General features: G+C 35.3%; 4 protein-coding genes and 1 long non-coding RNA gene across 6 annotated transcripts; 1 reads left to right on the top strand and 4 right to left on the bottom strand.

The window, feature by feature from the left end:
• Positions 1 to 1,453: 1,453 nt before the first annotated feature.
• LOC107816246 (putative pentatricopeptide repeat-containing protein At3g28640) lies at positions 1,454 to 3,799 on the bottom strand. The gene has a single exon (XM_016641945.2). The coding sequence runs from the start codon at positions 3,557 to 3,559 to the stop codon at positions 2,012 to 2,014; it is 1,548 nt and encodes a 515-aa protein (XP_016497431.1). The 5' UTR covers positions 3,560 to 3,799; the 3' UTR covers positions 1,454 to 2,011.
• Positions 3,800 to 4,461: 662 nt separating this feature from the next.
• LOC142171589 (uncharacterized) lies at positions 4,462 to 5,803 on the bottom strand. The gene is made up of 3 exons (XR_012701340.1): positions 5,227 to 5,803; positions 5,064 to 5,140; positions 4,462 to 4,966 (listed from the first exon to the last, which is right to left on the bottom strand). It is a non-coding gene; the product is annotated as an uncharacterized LOC142171589 (long non-coding RNA).
• A 615-nt stretch (positions 5,804 to 6,418) lies between these two features.
• LOC107816245 (uncharacterized) lies at positions 6,419 to 10,201 on the bottom strand. Of its 2 annotated transcripts, none has more exons than XM_016641944.2 (4): positions 9,507 to 10,201; positions 8,765 to 9,382; positions 7,040 to 7,597; positions 6,419 to 6,966 (listed from the first exon to the last, which is right to left on the bottom strand). In XM_016641944.2, the coding sequence occupies exons 1-4, from the start codon at positions 10,122 to 10,124 to the stop codon at positions 6,673 to 6,675; spliced, it is 2,088 nt and encodes a 695-aa protein (XP_016497430.1). In that variant the 5' UTR covers positions 10,125 to 10,201; the 3' UTR covers positions 6,419 to 6,672. The 2 variants fall into 2 exon arrangements, with proteins under 2 accessions (XP_016497430.1, XP_075090783.1); XM_075234682.1 differs by having other exon boundaries at positions 7,040 to 7,588.
• Positions 10,202 to 11,575: 1,374 nt separating this feature from the next.
• Positions 11,576 to 12,169, top strand: LOC107816240 (LOB domain-containing protein 27-like). Its single transcript, XM_016641939.1, has one exon. The coding sequence runs from the start codon at positions 11,576 to 11,578 to the stop codon at positions 12,167 to 12,169; it is 594 nt and encodes a 197-aa protein (XP_016497425.1).
• Positions 12,170 to 12,655: 486 nt separating this feature from the next.
• LOC107816244 (uncharacterized) lies at positions 12,656 to 14,977 on the bottom strand. The gene has a single exon (XM_016641942.2). It carries the CDS (start codon positions 14,842 to 14,844, stop codon positions 12,814 to 12,816), a length of 2,031 nt encoding a protein of 676 aa, XP_016497428.1. The 5' UTR covers positions 14,845 to 14,977; the 3' UTR covers positions 12,656 to 12,813.
• Positions 14,978 to 23,760: the final 8,783 nt, after the last annotated feature.

Genomic DNA, 23,760 nt, shown 5'->3' with positions numbered 1-23,760 from the left:
AGGGGACGTGGAAAGGTTTAGGAGATACTAATCTATAAAGATTAGTGGCTGCTTTATCCCTCTGTCACTGTAAGTTATAAAGGTACAATGTCTTTTTGTCTATCATGTTCGTATTTTATTAAAAAAAAAAAAAAGAGTAGGCGATCAACTCGAGGCTTATAATTTGTCATTTTGTTAATATGCAATTTTATGCACGTGATCTAGGCGTGGTATGTTTTTTGGCTGGGAGGGATCTTCACTTCTTCTTTTCTGTATATTTGGGATATTTTTATTCACTAATTTCAATTTTAATTTTTTTTGGTTGAGGTGCATTTAGAAATTTTGAAGAGTTACTTTATTTTTTAAATGGGAATGACGTATGAATAAGGAAAAAATGGGACTCGTAGAGGCAATGAAGGGCCATCACTTCTCTCCCCAAACAAACAGCACCTCATGCCAAAAGTTATCAGGAGTATGGATAAGTGGTTCAATGCCTTAGCAAACTTTACAGGTTTATTCTTTGAAAATGATGGAACTTTTTGATAGGGTCCTCCATATATAAGGGAAGATCATCTTATAAGTTATGATGATACCGAATATTCGTTTTACTCACATAATTCTTTTTCACATTATTAGACCAATAAAATAGAATACCTGAAATCCTTTGTAAAATTATTTCAATTCAAGTCGTAATTAGTTTAGAAAGTTATTTTCTTTAAATATAAGCGGATATCAGTTAAACCGTTCCATATTCGACACAACAATGCGCATGATAGTCACGATTAGGTGTAATAATTATCATAACTATAAGTAGAGAATGTTTCATGGGAAAATACTTATTGTATAGTCATTTCAAGTCTTTCGATAGGTTGCAAGGGAAAAGTTAAATTCAATGGTCTTTTTCTATTACTAAAATTTATTCTATTTGATTGATTCAATGTCATAAATGGTCAACGGAAAATGGGATTTCTAACATGGTGTGATTATTCGGGACCACAAAGGTTTACGCTGTCTGCAATTCATAATATTCCAGCACATACCATAGAGAGAAACCAAGTAGGAATGGGGTTTGATATTGATGGAACATTCCGGTCCAATTGTGATGTTTCCAATTACGTAGGCTAATGATATCCCAGTTAATAGTTCCGTATATCCAGTTAATAGTCAAAAGCAAAATAATTGAAAAAAAAGTATGAGTTGACCATCACATCAGATCTATGAGCGAGTCAATTTTAGATGGCAATTCCAGTCAATTAAATATGCTCAATCCAAAGACAGAAAATCTTATAGAAGCAAACAGTTCTTTTCTGCTTAAAAGTAATCAGACAATTTCGAAACATGAATTGGCCTATGTTAGTCGACACCTCCAGCGGTCCAGCTGTGACCTTAAATAGGTCCTTTGTTTTCTCAGAATGAGAAAAGTAGAGCAAGACCCGATTAAACTAATGAATTTCTTAAGATGTAAAATTGAAAATTATGGACGCCCATGGTACTTTCCTATCATGTAAATGCATAATTTTTTTGAGAAAAAAGCAGCATTTCCTAAATTGGTGTCACCTTTTCATCTAGATAAGTAATTAATGAGGCTAGTACCATGCAAATTTGGGTTGATAAATAGTAGACTGATTAGTGCAGCACGAATTTCATTAGAAGTTTATCACAATCCACACTTGTATACTTGCCCCAAGTTCCACACTTTCCATTGGTACGTGGACTTTTCCCTCAAGAATATAGCATGGGAAAACAACTGCTGGACAGCAGTACACTGTCAAATTCATGCCTTTGCTCGAATTTGAGAAACACAAGAGGCTGGTCAAATAGCAGGGGCTGTAGCAGGATCTCATGGTGCTGAGGGTACAAAACATGGCAAGTTTAGCTTGAAAGGGTGCTGCAGGCCTTAAAGTCTGCTTCCATCTAGAAAACATAGTTGCAGACCAGTTGATCTCTAAATAATAGTTGAATGCCCCTTACAACAACATGCTGTCTTATACTCAGTGATATGAGTTGTGACACACAAGCAAGCTTGCTCATGCTATATTAGGTTGTTGAAATCAGGATCCAGATATATCAAGTCAAGCACCTCATGTATGTTAGTTAAACATGAATGGGAGACATCTCCAGCTACAAACTCATTAACCATCCCATCAATCTCAATTGCACTGTACCCAGGGGTCTTCCTGAACCCTTTGTCACCAATCATCCTCCTGATTCGACGTGCATCATCACATTGTCGAGCTGCCAAATATATATTGGATAACTGAACATAAGCAGAATCTTCTTCAGCTTCATTGCCATCTTCTACCAACAAAATCTCTTTAACGGCAAGTTCTCCAAGACTAACATTGTTGTGCTTTCGGCAACCACTCAATAACGCGCCCCAAACTGAGGCCCGCGGTTTCATTGGCATCCTTCTAATGAGCTTAAGTGCGTCATCCAATTTTCCAGCCCTGCATAACAAGTCCACTACACAACTGAAGTGTTCATGTTCCGGTGCAATATCATATAATGATTCCATCTTATCCAACAAAAGCTGGCCTTCTTTCTGAAGCCCTGCATGTGCACACGCTGCTAAAACTGCAAGAATGACAATACCATCAGGCTTAAGTCCATCGACCACTTGCATCCTCTCCAAACAGCTTATTGCTAGCTCAGGACGACCATGGACCGCGAACCCACGAATCATTGTTGCCCACGAATGCCTGTTTCTCGTAGGCATGCTGTCGAATACCTCAGAAGCAATGTGAATACACCCACACTTAGCGTACATATCAACAAGAGCAGAGCCGATAAAAACATCAGATTCAACCCATTCTCTCTTCATAACATGCTCATGAATCCATTTCCCTTGCTCAAGAGCACCTAAATGAGCACAGGCCGCAAGTGCTGTGGTCACACAATACTCATCCGCACTAACTCCATGCCCCAGCATATCTTGGAAAATACTCAATGCCTCCTTGGCTAGTCCGCATTGAAGGTGCCCACTCATTAAAACATTACATTGAATAACATCAATGTCAGTAATTTCATCGAACATCTTGCGTGCATAATCCAATGCTTTGCAGTTGGTGTAGAACCGAATTAATGCTGTCTGTACATGTGCATCTGACACGGAAAAAGAATTCTTAACTACCCAACTGTGCATTTGCTTTCCCTCTACTTCCAAAGGACCATTAGCGCAAGCGATGAGAAGAAACGGAAACGTAAAACTATCAGGAGCCGCAGCGTTATTGGTTTGTAACATAATATTGAAGTAATGAAGGGAAAATTGGGGTTGTGAGCTGCGAGAGTAAGCCCTAATGAGAATATTGTAAAGGAAAGTATTGGGAGTTCGAACCTGCGCGAAGATTCGTGAGGCATAGGAAAGGTCGGCGGAATTTGAAAGGGCAGAAAAATCGAGGAGCTTGCTTACGGCGTAAGTGTTGCGGTGAAGACCAAGAGTAATGTAAATGGCGTGGATGGCTTTGAGTTGGCGCGTATTGGTGCACTTTTCTGCCATGGACATGCACCACTTCCATAATTGAAAGCTGTTATTGGCAAGGCTGGCTCTCACTTGGAGGCGGACATTGCTTAGACAGCTCATAAGCGGGCATTGTTAGGCAGGACAAGGTTCATGACTTGACTAAAAGACGCTAATTTTCTTTACTTCTGTTAAGAGCAATTGGGAGCACCTTTTGCAAAGTGTAAATCTTTTATAGTGGTTTGAAATTCACATGGAATTCTATTTTGACTTTTGAAGGTTAACGTTTAGTGTGCTTATTGACTACGTTTACTACATTTAGCATTGTCTAAAATGTTCTGAGAGTTTTCCAAGTTATTAGAGAATTTTATAGATAACAAGGTTAAAAAAGGAAGCAAAAGATATTAGAAGAACTGCAATCGCAGGGAAAAGTGAGGAAATGTTAGTTTGATCTCCAAATAAAGGAGAGCCATCAAAATTAAAAAATTTATGGCCAAAAGAGTAACATTCATCGACGAGAAATGCATCTACCGTTTTATATTAGTACTTCCGCTCCGAAAACCCTTTTATAAAAGGGTGAAAATCATTTACATCCCCCAAGTTTGTTTTAAAAATCAAACTCATCCTTCAACTTTCAACAATTATCATTCTACTGCTCATATTTAGGGGTGGGCGTCGGTCGGTTCGGTTATTATGAAAGTACGGTTCGATTTATCGGTTTTGTAATAGTAATAACCAAATCAAACCAAAGTATTTACGGTTCAGTGCAGTTTTTTCAAAGTTCGATTCGGTTATTTCCGGTTTATTTTTTCTGTTTTAAACGGTTATAGGAACAACAAGTATTTACGGTTTGTAGGAACATCAATAAACAAGGCTGGAATTTATTTGTTTTTCGTCCAGCCCAACGGCAAATTGTCATTTTGACTTTTGAGAAAGACAACCCAGCAAATTGTCATTTAGTTGTTCGTCCAGCCCAGCAACAGAGAAAGACAGTGGCAGACGGCAGTCTAACACAAGTTTTGCTGACAATAACACTCTAATTTGAAACAACACTATAAATGAAACCGAGAATAGACTATAGAGAACAAGCACACAGAGAGCAGGGAGGCCTTCAGTGGCATCAGTGCAAACAGAACACCTAAGTAGCAAAATACCGCACAGTCCAGCAGTGGCAAACTAGTCCAAAATAGTTTAACACAGTGGCAAATCTAGCAGCTACCAAAGTCCAAAATAAGTCTAGAAATACCATCACCAAACAACAAAACAGTGGCAAACTAGTCACAAGCCACAAACCACAAAGTAAGTCTAGAAAATGATACTTAAAGCCTTAAATACGAATCACTGGATGAGGCATAAGACACTTCTTAATATGCTTCACTAAGCCATAAGTGCCATAATACTTTGGATGATAATTATAAACTCGACCACAATGAAGGCACTTTGCTTTACGGGATTCTTCATTTACTTTAACTAGCTCAAAATGTTCCCAAATAGGCGATCTAGCTTTAGGACCACGAGGCATAGTTGAACCTACAAAAAAAAATTAGAAAATTTCACAAGTTAATAAAATATTTTTAATTATAAATAACAAAATAATATCATAAAACAAGCAAATCTTTAAACTTACCACTTGTTCAAACTATGCATCAACAATGCTATTATCTCTTTCAACAATGCAAGTTTCTCTTCCGCTCGTTGCCATATCTAAATATAATTTGATAAAGTGTGTCAATTAAACTTACAAAGTAAACTAATTTTTAATAAAACACTCATATAACGCAAAATCTTACCAAGTTCAATTTGCTCAAGAAACTCCAAATCTTCTTCAACATTAATAGGAGTATCCTCACATCTAAACCAATCTTGAACACAAACAAGACTTTGCACCAACCGAGGAGTCAATGAACTCCTAAATGAATCAAGAATGCGGCCACCGGTGCTAAATGCACATTCTGATGCAACACTTGAAATTGGAATGGCTAACACATCACGAGCTAGCTCGGATAGAATAGGAAATCGAGGCGCATTAATTTTCCACCAATCTAAGATCTTAAAGTCATTAGAATCATTAGACAACTGCTCTTGTCCTTCACCAATATATCTTTCCAACTCAGATTTAGCACCTACACTTCTAGAGTCTTCCTTTTGCCTTTTCAACAATTGCTTTGTTCTCACAGATGACTTCTTAAAATACCTATTCTACCCTCTACAATTTTTATCTCTTATTTTTATTCTTTAATATAATTATATTTTTTATTTTAATTTATATTATCGACTTACCTATAGAAAAATTTTAAAAACTTTTTCGCAACCAAAAAGAGTGAGAAGTAGTAGTCAAGCATATAAGTTAATGATGTTCAATAGTGAAATAAATGAGAAAAATAAAAAAATTATAATAAATAATTTACTCATATAAGTAATTTTATTAATAGCAATCAAAAATTTATTTACAAAACTGAGAATAAAAGAGAGTGAAAATTTTATAAATTATACAATGCAGGTAATAAAAAAATAATGGGCGTAAAATAGAGGTAAATTTTATAATTAAATTTGCAAAAATTATCAATTTAAACTTTACATGAAATTTAATTATAATTTTAAAAAAATCTAATAATAACAATCAAAACTCAAAAATTTATATTCACCATAGATAATAATAAATAGTGAAACTTAAAATCACACGCACACACCAACATACATTATATGCATTTTAATATACATAATATTAAAATAATAATAATAATATTAAAAAACTAGCAATAGCAATAAATTTGTAATAAATTCATAATATAATTATTTTATTTATAATGTTAGTGAACTTAGATTAAATTATATAAATAAGATATAGTATTTTTAACTTATGAATAAATACCTGCATTAAAAAATATCTAAATAATATAAAAAAGGTATAATATATATGGAGAGTTGAAAATGTCAAGGGTAAAAAAGACATTGTGTAGGACGAAAGGATGAAAATGACAATTGTTCAAAATTGGAGGATGTATTTGATTTTTAGAGTAAACTTGGGGGATGTAAATAATTTTCACCCTTTTATAAAAGGGCTTGTATAGACTTGCGCTCATGAATTAAAAAACCAAGTAACATTGCAACTGCCTCTAGGAAAATAGCAGTGAAGAAAAATGTATCTAGGACATTGGGATAACTTTCCAGCTTGAGACATGAGAAACGAAAAAGGGAAATATACAGCTTCTTTCTCAAGGAGATGGTGAATTCTGCTAACTTTTGGATGATTCAGGCACTACCACAACATGCATATTCGCATTGTTTGGAGGCAATGCTAACCGAAGAGGATATAGATTCCCATTGAACTTGTTGCGCGAACAGACAGTAATATTCTCCAGCCCTGTTATTTCCTCCAACTTTTGAGTCAGTTCCTCTACTCCATGCCCTTTGAAGTGAAAAGATGGTCCTTCCACTGCATCATTTGCATTTCCATTTTCATCCGCCACATGGTAATATATTAGTCGACCTTCAGCCTTTACCGGGGAAGTATCAAATGCATCTCTTGACTGCAAGTTCAATAATATTAATAACACTCTGCAAGAAAAAGGCACTAACTTTTGAGACAAAACTAAAACTAACCTCACTCCTGGAATACTTGGGGGTTGTAAGATGAAAAGAAGAGCTGGAATAATCATCCAATGATTCTGATTCTGAATATTTTTCTGGTAATTCGGGCAGTATTTCAATAATATCCACTTCCCATAAGATCCAATCTTGATGTCTATGAGGTATATCATGTGTAATTGAATTTCGCCAAGGGGGTAATCCACTATTTGCGCGTAAATAATTCCCATATCTCGTTTTAAGCTTCAGGAGGAATCCATCTTTTATTGGTTCCCACTCAACTGAAGAATCCAATTTTCTAGGCAAACTCTGAACAACTTTTCTACCTGTGACACCTAGAAGGACTTGATCATCTGTGGCTGTTAGATATTTGCCATAACAACTCTTTAATCGGATGACATTTTCGATTTCTTCAGGGAATTCAATTGTCCATTTTGCATTCCTGGAAGTTCCATGGCGATCTTGGTACACGGTTTCTTGATCGGGATCAGCTAATAAGAATTTATCATGGTGGCTCTTTAGCCTAATGGATTTGGCTTTCTGAAAGAATTCCATCCCAGAATTCTGCAAAGACTGGAAAAATCATGCAATTGCAATGATCAAACACTGTTTTAAAAAACTGATTTTTTTAATCTAGAAATCCACCTGGATCAGACTCTTTGAGTATTTACAGAGAATGATCCATGTGGATGGATAGGGAAGAAAGATCTGAATAATTGATGAAGAAACAGGAGATGCTGAAAAAGGAAGCTAAAGGTATGCATTAACGGTTATTAAAGGAATGTCATATGTGATATGGAAATCAGGTTGAAAGGAGTTTACGCTGTACATTGGCTCTTGTGAAGCTGTCTTTTTCTTTCTACTATACTGTTTTGTAAAAATTCACAATAACAAGTCACTCGAAAGTAAATTGAAAGCATAATGAGACAAAATTAGTAACTTGAAGAAAAAGATTAGTAACGTTTCTAATTTCATAGTAGAAAAGTTAATTTTTTTTTTAATCCACTCTAGTCACTTTAAAAGTCCCGATTGATCTATCACTTTTGACGCAACGACCTCGATTGTTTTTAATGGTTTTGACTATTGATGATCTTTTTTTTTTCGTTTGACTATTTGAAGATTCCATAAACATATTTAAATTAGTACAATTAAACAACACAGGGTCAAAATGAAATATTCCAGCCTTGCATATTGACTTTACCTAATTGGGTTGTTGACCAGTACATGGCCTAGTGGGGTGCTAGAACTCACAGCACAAGGCAACCAACCACTCATTCTAGCAGAAGAAGAATAAGGGGTCGTTTGGTACGAAGGATAGGGTGGGATCGAGTATAAATTTTATCCCAAACTTAATTCAGGATATCCCATCTTATTCCACCTTATCCCAATAAACTTATGATTATTTTATCTCATCTCTCATGAGTGGTATAAATTAGTCCTGGGATGATAATCCCCCGAGATAATTTAGTCCGCGTACCAAACGAAAAGAAACAAACTTTGAGATGCTAAAGATGTTTCTCCTCATTCCTAACCAAAAATAAGATGAAAAATCAAGTTTCACTAGAGCAAACGCTTTAACGTTTTTGATGGAGGAGAAACCAATATTTGCCGTTTTGTTATTTAGAACATGATTTAACTTATGAAGTAACATAAACAGTAATTACATTATTGGCGTAGTTTAGACTATTGTAGCATGTTATTGACATATTTTTTAGGTTACTAATTTCACTTATTTCGTACCTGTTTCACGTGTGCGTTCTCAGACCTTTGGGATTGGTAGGTTACTGCATTTGGGGATCCAATATCAGAAGAAGTCGTATAATCATCGAGAACAGAATTAAAACTTGATGCAGGCGATAAACAACTTGACACTGAATTAATATCAGTAGTATCTGAAATAGTAATATCCACAACTTCTACTCCCCACAAAACCCAATCTTGGGTAGCTGTCCTATTTGGAACATCATGTGTTATAGAATTTCTCCAAGGTGGTGTAGCTCCATTTGCCCTCAAATATTTTCCTTCCTTTGTTCTAAGCTTTACTTGAAATCCTTCTCTTATTGGCTCCCATTCAGTAGAACCATCCATATTATTTGTTGCAACAGTTTGAAGTACTTTTTTACCCGTCATTCCTAGAAGAAATGCCTGCTCAGTTGCTGCTAGGTATAAACCATGGCAACTTTTTAGGCGAATTACGTGACTTTTTCCTGCAACTAATTCCACTATCCAACGTGCCCTGTTCGACGAGCCATTTCGGCTCTGTCGAACAGTTTGTTCATCTTCGTCCGCCACTAAGTATTTCCCCAAGTGGCTTTGAAGTCTTACTGCTTTAGCTCTTTCAAAAAATTCCATCCCATTCTACATTCACAGGTCAAAGCAACAATGTCAAAGACAATGACGAAGTCAGAAATTTTAACAACCAATTCGAAAAATGCAAAAATGTCACACTTGTAATATATGCTAGAGAGTCTTAATTCATTACCTGTGTTGAACTTGGATGTGAAGAACGATCAGATGCAATGGATGTACAACTGTTAATTGACGAAACAGTGCGACGAGTGTTTGAATAATCTGTAAAATCATCATCGCCAAAAGAAGAGAAGCTCGATAGAGATGAAGGATAACTCTGTAAAGATTCAGAGTCCGTTACTGATATATCAATTACATCCACATCCCATAATACCCAATCTTGGGTTGCAGTTCTATGAGGTAAATCATGAGTTATAGAATTTCTCCAAGGAGGTGTTGCTCCATTTGCCCTCAAGAATTTCCCTCCCTTTGTCCTTAACTTTACTTGATATCCTTCTTTTATTGGCTCCCATTCTATTGAACCATCTGTTACACTATTTGGTACTTGGAATACTCTTTTACCAGTCATTCCAAGAAGGAAAGCGTCGTTAGAAGCCGAGAGGTAACGCTCGTGGCAACTCTTGAGACGAATGAGGTGAGGATTGTCTGCCACCATTTCAACTGTCCAACGTGCCTTTTTTGATGAACCGTTACGGCTTTGTCGGACGGTTTGTTCGTCATCATCGGCGACGAGGTACTTGCCCAAATGGCCTTTGAGCCTAATAACTTTAGCTCTGTTGAAGAACTCCATTGTCAATTTCTCTTACTTTCCTGTATTTTAAAAGCAATGTCCGTTTGGTGCTTATCTAATTCTTGTGGTCAGTTAGATTTAAAGGGCTCTGCTCTCTAATATTGAAAATACGTACTATTGAGCCAGTTCAAATCGACGACTTGGAAGGGTTGACTTCAGAAATTAAATTTTTTTTTTTTTTTTGGATGCATTAGGCTCGGTACATGTATCCCTCGTAAATTTGACTTTTCAACTTAGAAAAAAACAATACTCCAATTGGGGTTTTTTAGCTAGATTGTTGTGGTATAAAATTTGAAAAAAAGAAGAAGAAAAAACAAAAGACCATGCCGTTTGCTGAAAGTTTTCGTAGACCAAATCAACGTTACGGAATTATAAGGAATCATGCCTGTGATTGCATTTTAATTCAAAATTCACAGTCAGTACTATGTATTAGAAATCCAAATTATGTTTACCAAAATCAGAGGTCAAATTATGGTCGATTATTTGTAATTTTGCTTCATAGTTTGTCAATAATGAGCAGTGCAACCAATGATTATCATCTGAGGAACAATTAAAACAATAGACGAAAAGAGAAAAGATAATAGAAGTCCTACTATTACATGAATCTACTCATTTACTAAGGTTAAAAATCGTTTTTCAAAAGAATTAGAAGAGTGTAATTCAAATTTTACGGGATAATCCGAGGAAACAATGTATTCTTAAAATTAATGAATCTGGCCCCCTTTCAAGCTAAGTTTCTATAACAGTCTTACTATTCGTACGGTGAAAAGTACCACAGTAAAATTTAGAAAGATAAGTGGTCACTGAATTCCATGATTAGAAGAAGGTATATATCCAATCCAATAAACTAACTTTCAAATACATACGTTTTCCTTTCAGTTTCTCTGAAACAGTCAAATACTTTGAGGCTCTTTGCTTCCACACGGCAAATCAGTTCATAATCAGTTGCAAAGACTAGTCACGTAGAATTCTAATTTATCAAATTATATTCTAATCAGCAAACTTCATGCATACAATTTTAATGATTAACTCAAGAATTACTCAACAATTAGATATAATTAATCCATTAGGGCTATCGCACCATTGGCAGTCTAATATGGTGCAGGATACACCATTTTCCGTGCTAAATGTACGTATGTGTGACACCTAGATTTTCTGTTTAAAGTTCAAATACCAAACTTCCTTAAGAAGCGGATTTCAAAATATTTACTTGGTCTTGCTAAACGTAATCCCAACTAATTCAAAGTGTGTTTAACTTTTGCAATTTCTCGTCATCATATAGCTCCCTATAGCTGCCACCTTCACTTTCATTTTCATCCTCCCTACTTCAACAACAAGGGAATAAGTTTATACTTCTTTAGTCCATTTCAAAATCTCGATATACATAGATAAATGATACCGAATATCTGGGTCAAGAGTTAATCACTCTCTCGACTAATTTTGGAGATCGAATGACAAAAGGTGGGACTAGCCGGCCAGCTTGCGCTGCATGCAAATACCAAAGAAGAAAATGCTCTCAACAATGTGTGTTAGCTTCTTATTTCCCAGCAGATCAGCCCAAGAAATTTCAAAATGCACATCGTCTTTTCGGGGTCCGTAACATAGTGAAAACACTCGAGCAATTGGATGGTGACGATCAAAAGGCAGATGCCATGAAATCCATCATTTTCGAGTCCGATATGAGGGAGAAGTTCCCCGTCTATGGTTGTGTTGAGTGTATTCTTTATCTTCGCCAACAGTTACAGCTTGCCTTACAAGAACGCGAGTATGTATACACTCAGCTTGCTATCTATAGGCAACAACATTTAGGACTTTCGTCTAGTGAAACTAATTCTGTTGGTAATGGGATCAAGACGGCCCCATTCTCCTCTAGTGATAGTGAATCCAGTCAAGGAATCACATATCCTGATTTTGATAAACATAATTCATTGGCATATCCAACTTCCAATCATGTACTTAGATTTGGGATTCAAGAACAGCAAGAAGTCTCTCGAGACTTTGAGAGTCTAACCCTTTTCAATAGTACTCTGGTCGATGATAAGTAATCTTTTGTTGACACCAAAGAATTTTTTGTTTTGTTTCCTTTAATTAATGTTTATGGTTGTTCCAATTGTTAAACTGTGTGTGAAAGATTCAGATTTTAGACCTATGAATTAAGATTGACTCATTCAATATTTTGCTTGTGTTTCTGTCTCTTTTCTTAATTATATAGTATAGTACATGGAGATAAGCATTGCCTATATTTACTGCCAATTGAATCTGTTTTCTTATCCTAATTTGAAAAATTCAAATATAATTTTCTAGGATAAAAGAAGATCCAACTGTCCACCCCTAAGGGACTTGGAACTGGTTAGCTCAAACAGACGAAAAAGAGGCCCCACATGATTCTTTAAACATCTTTTTAATACTTTGTTTTATCGTACTAGTATATCTTTGAGATTTTTAATTTTGTTCTAGGGAAAGATATACTTTCTCTATAATATTATGCTACATTAGATCTGACATTAACTACTTTATATATTTGCGGGGAATTACAAAATAAATTTTGTGATGGCACTGTTATCTGATCTGATCACTCTTAAACAGTCACAATAGTATCTTAATGCATATCGTTACAAACACAGTAAATCATATTGCAAAAATCAATATATAAAAATATCTACAGCGGTTACAATTGCATCATGTCGGGTTAAGATCCCATAGTTCCTCTGTAAGTCATGCGATTAACAATTCGAGATGCATCATTCACTCTGTTTGCTTTTTCATAAATGCCAGCAACAACAAGATGCAACTCTTTCTTGTTAACATTAGGATTAGAGTCCAGCTTCTCATACAGTGTCTCAACCATCTCAAAATTCTTTCGAGCACCATAAAGACTTAGCATTTGAAAGTGAACTTCGTCCGAGAAAACACATCCCTCTTCCTGCATCTCTTTATATACCATGTCTGCCTTTTCAAACTCTCGCAACTTCCCATAAGCATTAAGGACTAGAGCAATCACATTAGAATTTGGAAAATATCCTGCTCCTCTCATCTTCTCAAATACCTCAATGAGATTAGTGTACTTCCTATTTCTGGAATACAAATCTATCATACACTCAAAAACTGCAATATCTTTCAATTCTCCAGCATCAAAAGCTTGTCTGAACACCCATGTAGCTTCTTCTATTCGTCCAGATCTAGCAAGAATCGTTATTGCAGTTTCTCTAGGAATATTGTCAGGGCGCTTCAACTCATGCAACAAACGTTTAGCATGTGCAACCAAACCAGCTCTCTCATATGCTACAATCATAGTCTGGTACAGAACCTGATCAATTTCAACTCCAGAACTCCGCAGCTTCTGGAATAACATAGCTGCTCGATCTAGTTTTCCAACTTTACCCCATATTGATATTATGGTCGAGTAGGTAATGGCATTGGGCTCAATTCCTCTGTTCTGCATTTCTTGAATAAGATTGTTAGCTTTCTCATGCTCCAGTGTCTTTCCATAAATTTTAATCATGGTGTTGTAAGTGACAACATTTTGTTCAATACTTTTCCTCTGCATCAGCCGAAACAGATGTATAGCTTCCCCGAAAAGCTCAGCCTCACCATAAACCCTAAGAAGAGTATTGTAGCTGACCACATTTGGTTCAATTCCCATTTTCCTCATACTCCAAAACAACCTATCTGCTTCCTTGGCCATATCAAGTTGTCCATAGACATCAATCATAATATTACAAGTTGTGAGATCAAGGGGGCATTTCACCTCATTCATCTCCGAAAATACGGATAGAGCCTCCAAAAACTTTTGGTTCTCAACATACATAGTCAAGAGAGTTGAGTAACTCACTGTGTCAGGCATAACACCTGCTGACATCATCTCTTTGACCAACAATCGAGCTTCGCGAAATAGCTTTGCTTTTCCAAACACATTAATCATGGTATTGTAAGCAACAAGATCAGGAGTAATCCCTGATGTTTTCAGTCTTGAAAAAATCGAAATTGCCTTGGAATAATCACACAGCTTTCTTGACAACTCAATCAAATTACTGTACAGAACAAGATCACCCGAAACATGATCCTGTTCCATCTTCTGAAGCCAAGATAAAGCATCATCAAACAACCCCTCTTTGCCAAAATGGGTAATGAGAGTAGAATAAGTGTACCTATCAGGTGACAAAGCTCTTTGACGCATTTCATCAAACAGCCCGTACGCAAGCCGCCACTTCTTTGCCCGTAGTACATTACGCAATGCAACATTGTACGCGAACACAGACGGAGTGTAAAGAGCTACTTCGTTGATCCAATCAAGCAAAGCTAACGACCGCTGCCAGTCAAACTCACGTGAGAGGAGCGTGACCATGAAACGCATTGAAAGATTTCGATTTTGGTAAGGCGACATTAAAGCAAACAGTTCGTGCTCGTTAGTCGTCTGTCCAATGGATAACAACAAATCATCCATGTCAACGCTGTGGTCCAGGTGCAACGATTGCTGTCTCCGGCGGTACGGTCGGTGGTGGGGAGAGGAAAACGGCGGCGTTTTAAGTGATAACGGCGTTGTTGTTGCTGCTGTCTTTCGCCAGACATCTTTATTTGAGGAAGTGGCGGACAGTGAAACGACAATGAAATGGTTTCGGAGTGGCTTACGTTTCGTGTAGTGTACGAGGATAGTGATTCGATGTGGAGATGATGGAATGTTGTAACTGGAAGCAGAAGCGGAGAACAAAAGTGTGGACATGGCACCGTTCACGGGGGAACATGGGTCCAACCATTTACATTAGATGTATCATATTCATACGTTTTATCCCGCTTAAATATCAAAGTGATAATCTATTCTATGAGGAAAAAGAAATGTTTTACAACAGTGCTCCTCGAGCGTCCCTTAGGGACATCCGATTAAAAAAATAAAATAAAATCGAGCCAATTTGCATGTATATCAATAATCATTATTCCAGATCAACACAATCTGCTCACAAGGCTATAACAATCTTTACTGAAGATCCTTACCGAACGTGCAACGAGTTACACAAATTTTGAAGAAGAAAAATGTATGCTCAAAACTAATTAACGGTGAGCCTACTGTGCTTTAACAACACATACTTTATACATGAATATGAGCAATGTCGGCTATGGTTGCAAGTGCTACCCGTATTAAACTTTGTGCCTTATGTTTAAGAAATTGTAGCCTTCTCTTTTTTTACAGTCACGTACATGTCAAGAAGTTATTGAATTGAAGTAGAATTTTATAGAAGCTGTAGAGATATTTAGTCAATGTGATCACCTAATTTTTGACCATTCTTTAAATTTTTTATCACCTAAGTGTTTAAATATTTGTTAAGTTTATTCTTGATATTTTAGCCTTTATTTCACTTTTTAGTAGGTTTATGTGATAAAATTAAAAATCATACAAAAAGAATCTCATTTTAGATAATAGTTGTGTTTTATTTACAAAAAAAAAAAGAAATTCACAAAAAATATGTTTTTTTCTTCTAATTTTGGTAAGACTAGCAATTTTATAACTTTTTCCTTAATAATTTCTTATATTTTTTAAATTTTAATATTAGTGTAGTATTTTTAATTTTAGATTTTTTTTTATAAAAAGAAAAAAGAAAAAAAAGAGAGCCAATGAAGAATTACCAAATGCCAAAAGATTCCATTTTATCTCTAGTAACTAACTGCCACACACTCACTTTCTTGGCAATTTACACTACACACCACATGCACAATATTGTTATTCTTTGGAAGTGGCATCCAAGGCAAATACACACACAAAAGGCACACACACATTGGCACTTCCATTCAGCTATATAAAACACACACGAGGAGAGCTGAAAAAAAAAAAAGGAGAGGAAAAAGAGATTTGAAAAAGAAAGGAACAAAATTAGGGCTGCTGCCTTCTCTTATTCTTCATGAGTTATAACCCATAAATTTGATCTTCCTTCCCTTGGCTTTAGCCATTAACAGATCCTTTCTTCCTCCATCCAAGGACCTCTGTTTTCCTCCATTAAAATGCATCAAATTTACAGCCTCAAACCACCAACTTACAGCCCTGAAAACCTCCCAAAAATCAGCGAAAAACAGCCATGAGATCCGCTAAAATTTGGAGGTCGCGTTCGAGGTCCCGGAGCCGCGGCGCTTCTGTTAGTCGAAGTTCTGTTCGCGTTTTTGGCTCCGGAATTATTGTCGGTTTTGGTCTTTGCTAGCTGAACAGTCATCGTTTCTGTACAAAACTTTGCTTAGAGTTTTTTGTTGAATAAGTTGGGTTTGAGGCACATACAAAGAACTGTTTCTACATCTAGTATTTCAATGATGTTAAATTTGCTTTAATTGGTATCTCTTTAATTAAATGCTTGATTTGTTTCTCTGTTTAGTTTCTTGTAGATATTTTCCTTTTTGCTTTGTGTATTTCATCTGCCTTTAGTTAAATTATTTTTGAGTATCTTATGTTTGGTTCATCATTTCCGCTTGATGTTGTCTCATGTTCGTTTACTGCATTTTTTCGTTAATAATGGAAATTGCAAAGTTTAACTGAATAATATGGGGATTAGTAATAATGAGCCATGTATTTGCTTGTTAAATTAAAAGGTTGTGAGATTTTAGAGTCTTGAGGTTTTAAGCTGATTGTAACGTTAATAGGCTGTGGGGTTTGGATAAAGCTAATTGGAGTGGTTTGAGTTTGATTATTAATGGACTGTGGGGTTTAGTTGAAATCCGAAGGAAATTAGGCCATTTATTGGGCCTGACATGAGTGAGGTGGACCATGCTTCTTTCATTCTAATAAATAAGTATCGAACGCTGGCATGTAGTAGACCAAACACACAAGTTAGCATGTTGTTAAAATTATCAACAATTATACATCTTTTCCCACAATAATATTTTTTCCATAAATTACGACTTTACAATAATCTCAAACTAGTTTAGGAAAATAATTCATGAAGATCGCTAGTATTCTTTAGGCGCTTATTAATAAATCAATTATCGTGATTCTGTACACGTCCGCGTGACATAATTAAGATTTTTCAAATTAAAGGTCAAGGTACACGTTCGCGCGACTTTGGCCAGACAATCCAGACACCGTAACAAATATTCCAAGTGGCGACTCTAATTAAATAAATAATCTCATTTCGAATAATACCACTTTAATTGGAAAAACTCCCCTATTCCCTCGGAAAAAAGGAGGTATGACAACTCTGGCGACTCTGCTGGGGACTGAACCCAGAATCTCTGGTTCAGAGTTCAGAATTCGAGCTTGTAATGTAATCTGTACTTGGCTTTATTGTTTGTGATATTATTGTGTTTATGAGCCTAATGTGCTAATTGCCGCTCATTTACCGCTTTGATATTATTTGAACTGTATTTAAATGTCTTCTTACGCCTCCCTTCTGAGTCTTCTAAAAATATGGTGCATACGTACGCGTGGCCCACTTTTCTGGTAGAGGTCGTACGAAATAGAACGAGGCTGGATCAGCAATTAGACCGGGTAGACTTTCGTGCTCCCGATACATTGCCCCCACCTCGGCTCGAGCTGTCCGCTTGGGCAAGCCATGTCTAGAACACACCCCCAGGTTTAAACCTAGAATAACATAGCCTCATGCCGGATCCCTAGTAGGAACGTTTGTTTGCATCATGTGCATTTGACTTTGGGGACTCAACACAGGGGTTGGGTTCCTCTAGGACAGGTGTACCCTAAATTAAAAGACTATCCTGATACATCTTATATGCTACTTGAGCATCTGTTTGTTTCGGCTGGCATGTTGACTGGCTTCTAGATTAGGGGAAAAAAATCAAAAAAAGAAAAAAAAAAAGAATGAGAGGTAGGTATTTGAAAAATTTCGAAACTCTGCCGAAATTTTGAAAAAAAAAAAGAAAAGAAAGAAAATAAGCCAATATTTTCAGAAAGTCATGTTTCCTCTATTCCGTCAAAACAGGCAGAACTACGCGGGGTCTGATTCTCACCGGATGTGAGATACGTAGGCAAACCTCATCGGTTCCGGCCCACAATTTTCAAAAACTCCAAAAATATATTCCTTTACTTCCTTCTTTAAAAGTGTTTTTTTAGACCCCAATTTTTAAAAAAATATAAAAACATTTCCTTTTTAATTTCTTCTCAAAATCCAAAAATATTTTCATTCTTCTTTCGAAAATTGAAAAAAAATTCAAGATTCAAAAATATTTTCTTTTTTTTTTCTTTATAAGTATTTCTTTCATAAATTCAAAATAAAAGTCCAAAAATCCAAAAATATTTCTTTCTTCTTTAGAAGTTCTTTTTTAGAAATTCCAGAAAAAAAAGAGTCGAAATTCAAAAAAAAATATTTTCTTTCTTCTTTAGAAGTCTTTCTTTTCAAAAATTCTTAAAAAAAAAATAAACAAATTAAAATCCAAAAATATTTTCCTTTTTCTTTATAAGTATTTCTTTCGGATTTTTTTTATAAAAAAATTCAAAATTGAAAAAAGAAAAGAAAAAAGAGTTAGTTTATTTTCTTTATTCTTGGTCTTCCCGAACTATGCAAGATCTGATTCATGTTCCCACATGATACATAGACAACCCACATCAGGTTCGATCGATTGATTTAAAAAAATAAGTGCAAAAAAAAAAAGAAAAAAGAAAGAAAGGAAAAAAAAAAGTGTTCATTCTAACATATTTGTTGTTTTGAAATAAAACCTGGTTAAAAGTGATCGGTTTGTTGGTTTGCAATGGCGAGTCCAGGATCCCTCAGAAATAAAAGCATCTTCTTGACCGAAGGAACAAGAACCACTATTTATAATCTAACTAAGGTCACAGAAAGGCAAGCAGACAAGTTGGTGGTAAAAGGGAGGCAAATATTGGTTGACTTTACCAGGTTTAAGCAATAGGACATGCGCTGCTCGGGATGGTTTGATGATAGGGATACATGAGAATTCGTCCAAGTCTTTTGGCAAATTAGTTACTGTGAAAGTTCCCATGCTGTTAGTCCTAAAATCCGATAGCCAATATAGGGAGCAGTTTGATCAAAAGTCAAAATTTGAGTGTTGAATCCAAAGCAATCAAAATGGTTGAATGTTGTAGTAGTACTGATGTGCAAATTTGTGGCTAAGATGTCGCTTAACAACTGGAAAGTCACTCCTCTTTTAGACACGGAGGAGTCTTGATAGCTTGTTTTGTCATCTTTTCTGTTATCTGGGTTATCCAGGGTTGTAACCCAGATTTCAGTTTGTTTGTCTTATTGTCAAATCCTTCCGTCCTTTATTTAATGAAATACAGTTTGTCCGTTTGTGTTATTCTGTCCCTTTGTGTCATTCTGTGCTTAATCCTTTTCGTGCTAGTTCTAGTGACATGACATGCATGCGAAATTTTTGGCCAGATCCTAGAAAACTGATTTATTTTTGAATTGGATAACTGAGAAAAAGACACTTTTGAGGACGAATAAAGAGTCGAAATACTTTGGAGTTAAGCTCGAGTAAAATTCATGTGAAATTAGAATAGTCATACTCGTGGAGGTTAATGATCTTTACCTTCAAATCATTGTGAAGCTCGGGTTTGAGGAAGAATCAATTGAAGTTTGGTGGAAAGTTTGACATTAATGGATAGAAAGTGTCTTTCGACCATGATACACCAAGAAGACAGACATGTTCATCAATGTTGTGATCACGGAAGGATACCGTGATTGGCATTCTCGAGGCTAGGAGGCCCTTTTTCTGCTATCCAAACACTTTATATACTTCGCTACCCCTTTTGAGCATGTGTTATTTCTTTGACCACCCTCTTTTGGAATCAAGTTTAGAGTTAAAAGTTAAAAAAAAAAAATTAAAAAATGCTGAATAGAAAAGTCCATGCCCCAAGGGTACAAACTGGGGCAACTCTTAGAAAGTTCAAAAAAAAAAAAGAACAGTCAAAGTTCATGCCCCCAGAAAATAAAAGTTGGGGCAACTTGTTTTGAAAACAAAAAGAAAGAAAGAAAAAATGAAAAAAAAGAGAAAAAAAAGAAAGACAAAAAAAAAAAGACGAAAAAAAATAGTTAGGTCAGATGTTTGAACTACGTTTGACCCGATTCCTTCAAAAAAAGGATACGTAGGCAGCCTTACACGGTTCAGTCTAACCAAATAAGAGTAAAAATAAATCCAAAAATCCCCAGTATCTGAATTAGAGGCAAAATTTTTATTTCACTTTTGAAAGAGTCGATTCCAAGAGTTGTAAGTCTACAACCCCCTTATTTTGAGTCTACTTGGGCCTTCATGACGTCCCTTCTTTCCAACCCTATCCAAAATCCTTCCAAATAAAGACCTCCCGATATTCCTTCAAGAATGCCAAGAGACGCATACAATGAGCAACGGTTCTCGCGCGACAAACACTGTCAAGTTGCTCAAGAAAGCAACAGAGAAAAAGAAAAAGAAAAATGAGAGAGTCTTACTAGTGAAAACCCTCACGGGCACTGTAAGGCGACAGTAAGTAGAGATAAATAAATGAGAGAGACTTGTTAGTAAAAATCCCTCGTGGCACCACTAGTCGAAAGTGAGTCATGAATCTGATGCAAATGATTGACACGAACAAGCCCGACTTCAAAGGTCATAGGAATGGTAAAAGGAAAGATTAGATCAGTTTGATAGATCAGGTCGTTGAGTCCAAAATGCATGTCATGATCATTAAGGCTAGTTATTGAAAAAAAAACTCTTCCTTCTATCCTTCCCGATACGGGCATTTCTTGTTAATATTGTTCTTTGCATCATTGTGTCCTTCACTCTGAGTCCGCCCTTGTCAAAACAAGCAAGAAAAGATTTCAAAATCTGCTACCAGCTTTTCAGTTGCACAAAGTAAATTTGGCCACCACTCTTAGTTGTTACTGTCAACATGCCTTGAGGATTCATGCAAAGGATCCCCCCAAAAAACTCTTGTCAGCCTACTTGGCGCAAGCAAAGATAACTTGTGATTCTCTCTGACAGACAAATTGCTTAAAAGCAGGAAGTCATTCAAGATATCCGAAAAGGTCACCTATGCAAAGATCTCCAGTTGGGATAAGGCTGATTGAGCCACAAAACATCAATGACATTGGGATCGAAACAATCAGGATTGATACAGAAAGTAAAGGTCCCTTAAAATCAACAATAGTATCTCCCAGCAGTACGACCAACTACCAATACAGTCGATCTTCCAAAGTTGGATGATCATAAAGCCAAGCAGCCAAAGACATCAAGGCCACAAACCGATCACCACTTTCAAAACTGACAAAATTTTCTTTGTTTGAAACAGGAACAAAGCAGTGCAAGGATAGTGGTTCAAAAACAAAAGAGAGAAAAAAAAGAGAAAAAGAAGAGGAAAAAAAAGAGCTGACAAAGGGAAGTTTCTCAAATCTTTGCCTTTATTTGTCTTGCTAGTGTGCATAAAATCTTGCCATTGCTCTTCACATTTTTCCTCCTAGGGTAATACATTCTAGTCTGATGGATTTTCCTCCCAATAAGAATCTTAGTCTGATAAATTTTTCTCCTAAGATAAGAAAACCTAGTCTGATGAATCTTTCTCCTAGAATAAACGTCTTAGTCTGATGAATCTTTCTCCTAAGATAAAAGAACCTAGTCTGATGAATCTTTATCCTAGGATAGAAGTCTTAGTCTGATGAATTTTTCTCCTAAGATAAGAAAACCTAGTCTGATGAATCTTTCTCCTAGGATAGAAGTCTTAGTCTGATGAATCTTTCTCCTAAGATTAAAAAAAAAAATAGTATGATAAATTTTCTCCTAGGATAAACGTCTTAGTCTGATGAATCTTTCTCCTAAGATAAAACAACCTAGTGTGATGAATTTTCTCCTAGGATACAAAGTCTTAGTCTGATGAATCTTTCTCCTAAGATAAGGAAACCTAGTCTGATGAATTTTCTCCTAGGATAGAAATCTTAGTCTGATGAATCTTTCTCCTAAGATAATAAATTAGAAAACCTAGTCTGATGAACTTTCTCCTAGGATAGACGTCTTAGTCTGATAAATCTTTCTCCTAAGATAAGAAAATCTAGTCTGATGAATTTTCTCCTAGGATAGAAATCTTAGTCTGATGAATCTTTCTCCTAAGATAATATAAAAAAAAACCTAGTGTGATGAATTTTCTCCTAGGACAATTAAAAAAAAGAAGAAGAAGTCTGGATGAAGAGAAAAAAAGGGTCAATTTTAGTTTTTTTTGAGTTGTTACTCTTTAGTTTTTCTTAAAGTTCAGGGGTCCCGCCTAGAGAATAGGGTCAATTTTAGCTTTCTTAAGTTGTTAATCTTTAGCTTTCCTTGAGTTCAGGGGTCCTGCCTGGAGAATAGGGTCAATTTTAGTTTTCTTAAATTATTACTCTTTAGTTTTTCTTAAAGTTCAGGGGTCCCGCCTGGAGAATAGGGTCAATTTTAATTTTCTTAAGTTGTTAATCTTTAGTTTTCCTTAAGTTCAGGGATCCCACCTAGAGAATAGGGTCAGTTTTTAATTTTCTTAAATTATTAGTCTTTAGTTTTTCTTAAAGTTTAGGGGGCCCTCCTGGAAAATAGGGTCAGTTTTTAGTTTCCTTAAGTTTTTAGTCTTTAGTTTTTCTTAAAGTTCAGGGGTCCTGCCTAGATAATAGGGTCAATTGTTAGTTTCCTTAAATTTTCAATCTCTAGTTTTTCTTGAGTTCAGGGGTCCCGCCTGTGAGCACCTAATTTTTGACTATATTTGAATTTTTACCACCTTTTACTATGTAAATACTTTTAGAAATTTAATGTATATATATTTTTAGTTTTGTTACATTTTTTTTAAATATACGGTAAGAATTAAAAATAATTTAAAAGGCCAAATTATTACTATTAGTAATATTTTTATTTTTTATCTTTATTTTAAAATAAAATAAATTTAACAAAAAAAATGAAAAAAATAAATATTTTTTTTAATTTTCGGATGGGAATAAAATAATAGAAAATTTAAAAGTATGGAATTAAAAATTAAAAGTAAAAGTAGGTGGAAATTGTTTTTTAAAAAAAAGTAAAAGAAAGTGGAAAATTAAAACAATAAAAGTAAAAGAATGTGAAAATTTTAAAAAATGAAAAGTAAAATAAAGATGAAATTAAAAAATAAAAGTAAAGGTAGCTGAAATTTTGTTTTAAAAAAAAGTAAAAGAAAGTGGAAATTTAAAAAAAGAAAATAAAATAAGTGGAAATTAAAAAAAAGAAAAGTAAAATAAGTGAAAAATAAAAAAAAAGTAAAGTAAAAAAAGTGGAAAATTAAATAATAAAATTAAAGGAAAGTGAAAAATTATTTTTTTTAAAAAAGAAGAAAAATGGGAAGTGGGATTTTTTTTTAATTAAAAAATAAAAGAATAAAAAAAAAAAAATAAATCTGAAAAAATTCTGAATTTTTTTCCTATAAATAGAAGAGAAATGTAAGGAGAAAAAAGGAGGAGGAAGAAAATAATAGAGGAGAGAATTGAGAGGAAAAAAAAATTCTTCTTCTACGCCAAGTGAATTTCTTCTCGTTTCATTATTTTTTTCGAAAATTCAAGCAATTCATCACCCTGTTTAAGACCCAAAAATGCCTCAAATTCAAGCCTAAAAACACCTTGTGAAGCTTCATTGATAGTCACCTCTCTCACGCCAAAAACCAGCAGCCTCACGAGGTACAGTCGAGTTTCGGTCCGGGCTCGAATTTGAGAAGGTTCGTCGCTAGATTTTTTGCTCATCT

This window comes from Nicotiana tabacum, chromosome 17 (genome assembly GCF_000715075.1).
Source record: "Nicotiana tabacum cultivar K326 chromosome 17, ASM71507v2, whole genome shotgun sequence".
NCBI classification, from domain to species: Eukaryota; Viridiplantae; Streptophyta; class Magnoliopsida; order Solanales; family Solanaceae; genus Nicotiana; species Nicotiana tabacum.
Note: the sequence above shows the minus strand (reverse complement) of the source record. Positions and strands in the feature narration are given on the sequence as shown.

Excerpts from the sequence above, each read along its gene's own strand:
- LOC107816246 (XM_016641945.2), bottom strand. The coding sequence starts at position 3,559 with ATGAGCTGTCTAAGCAATGTCCGCCTCCAAGTGAGAGCCAGCCTTGCC.
- LOC107816245 (XM_016641944.2), bottom strand. The coding sequence starts at position 10,124 with ATGGAGTTCTTCAACAGAGCTAAAGTTATTAGGCTCAAAGGCCATTTG. Across the intron at positions 9,383-9,506 it reads CACATCCAAGTTCAACACAG|AATGGGATGGAATTTTTTGA; the intron begins GTAATGAATTAA and ends CTGTGAATGTAG. Across the intron at positions 6,967-7,039 it reads CCAAGTATTCCAGGAGTGAG|TCAAGAGATGCATTTGATAC; the intron begins GTTAGTTTTAGT and ends TTGAACTTGCAG.
- LOC107816240 (XM_016641939.1), top strand. The coding sequence starts at position 11,576 with ATGACAAAAGGTGGGACTAGCCGGCCAGCTTGCGCTGCATGCAAATAC.
- LOC107816244 (XM_016641942.2), bottom strand. The coding sequence starts at position 14,844 with ATGTCCACACTTTTGTTCTCCGCTTCTGCTTCCAGTTACAACATTCCA.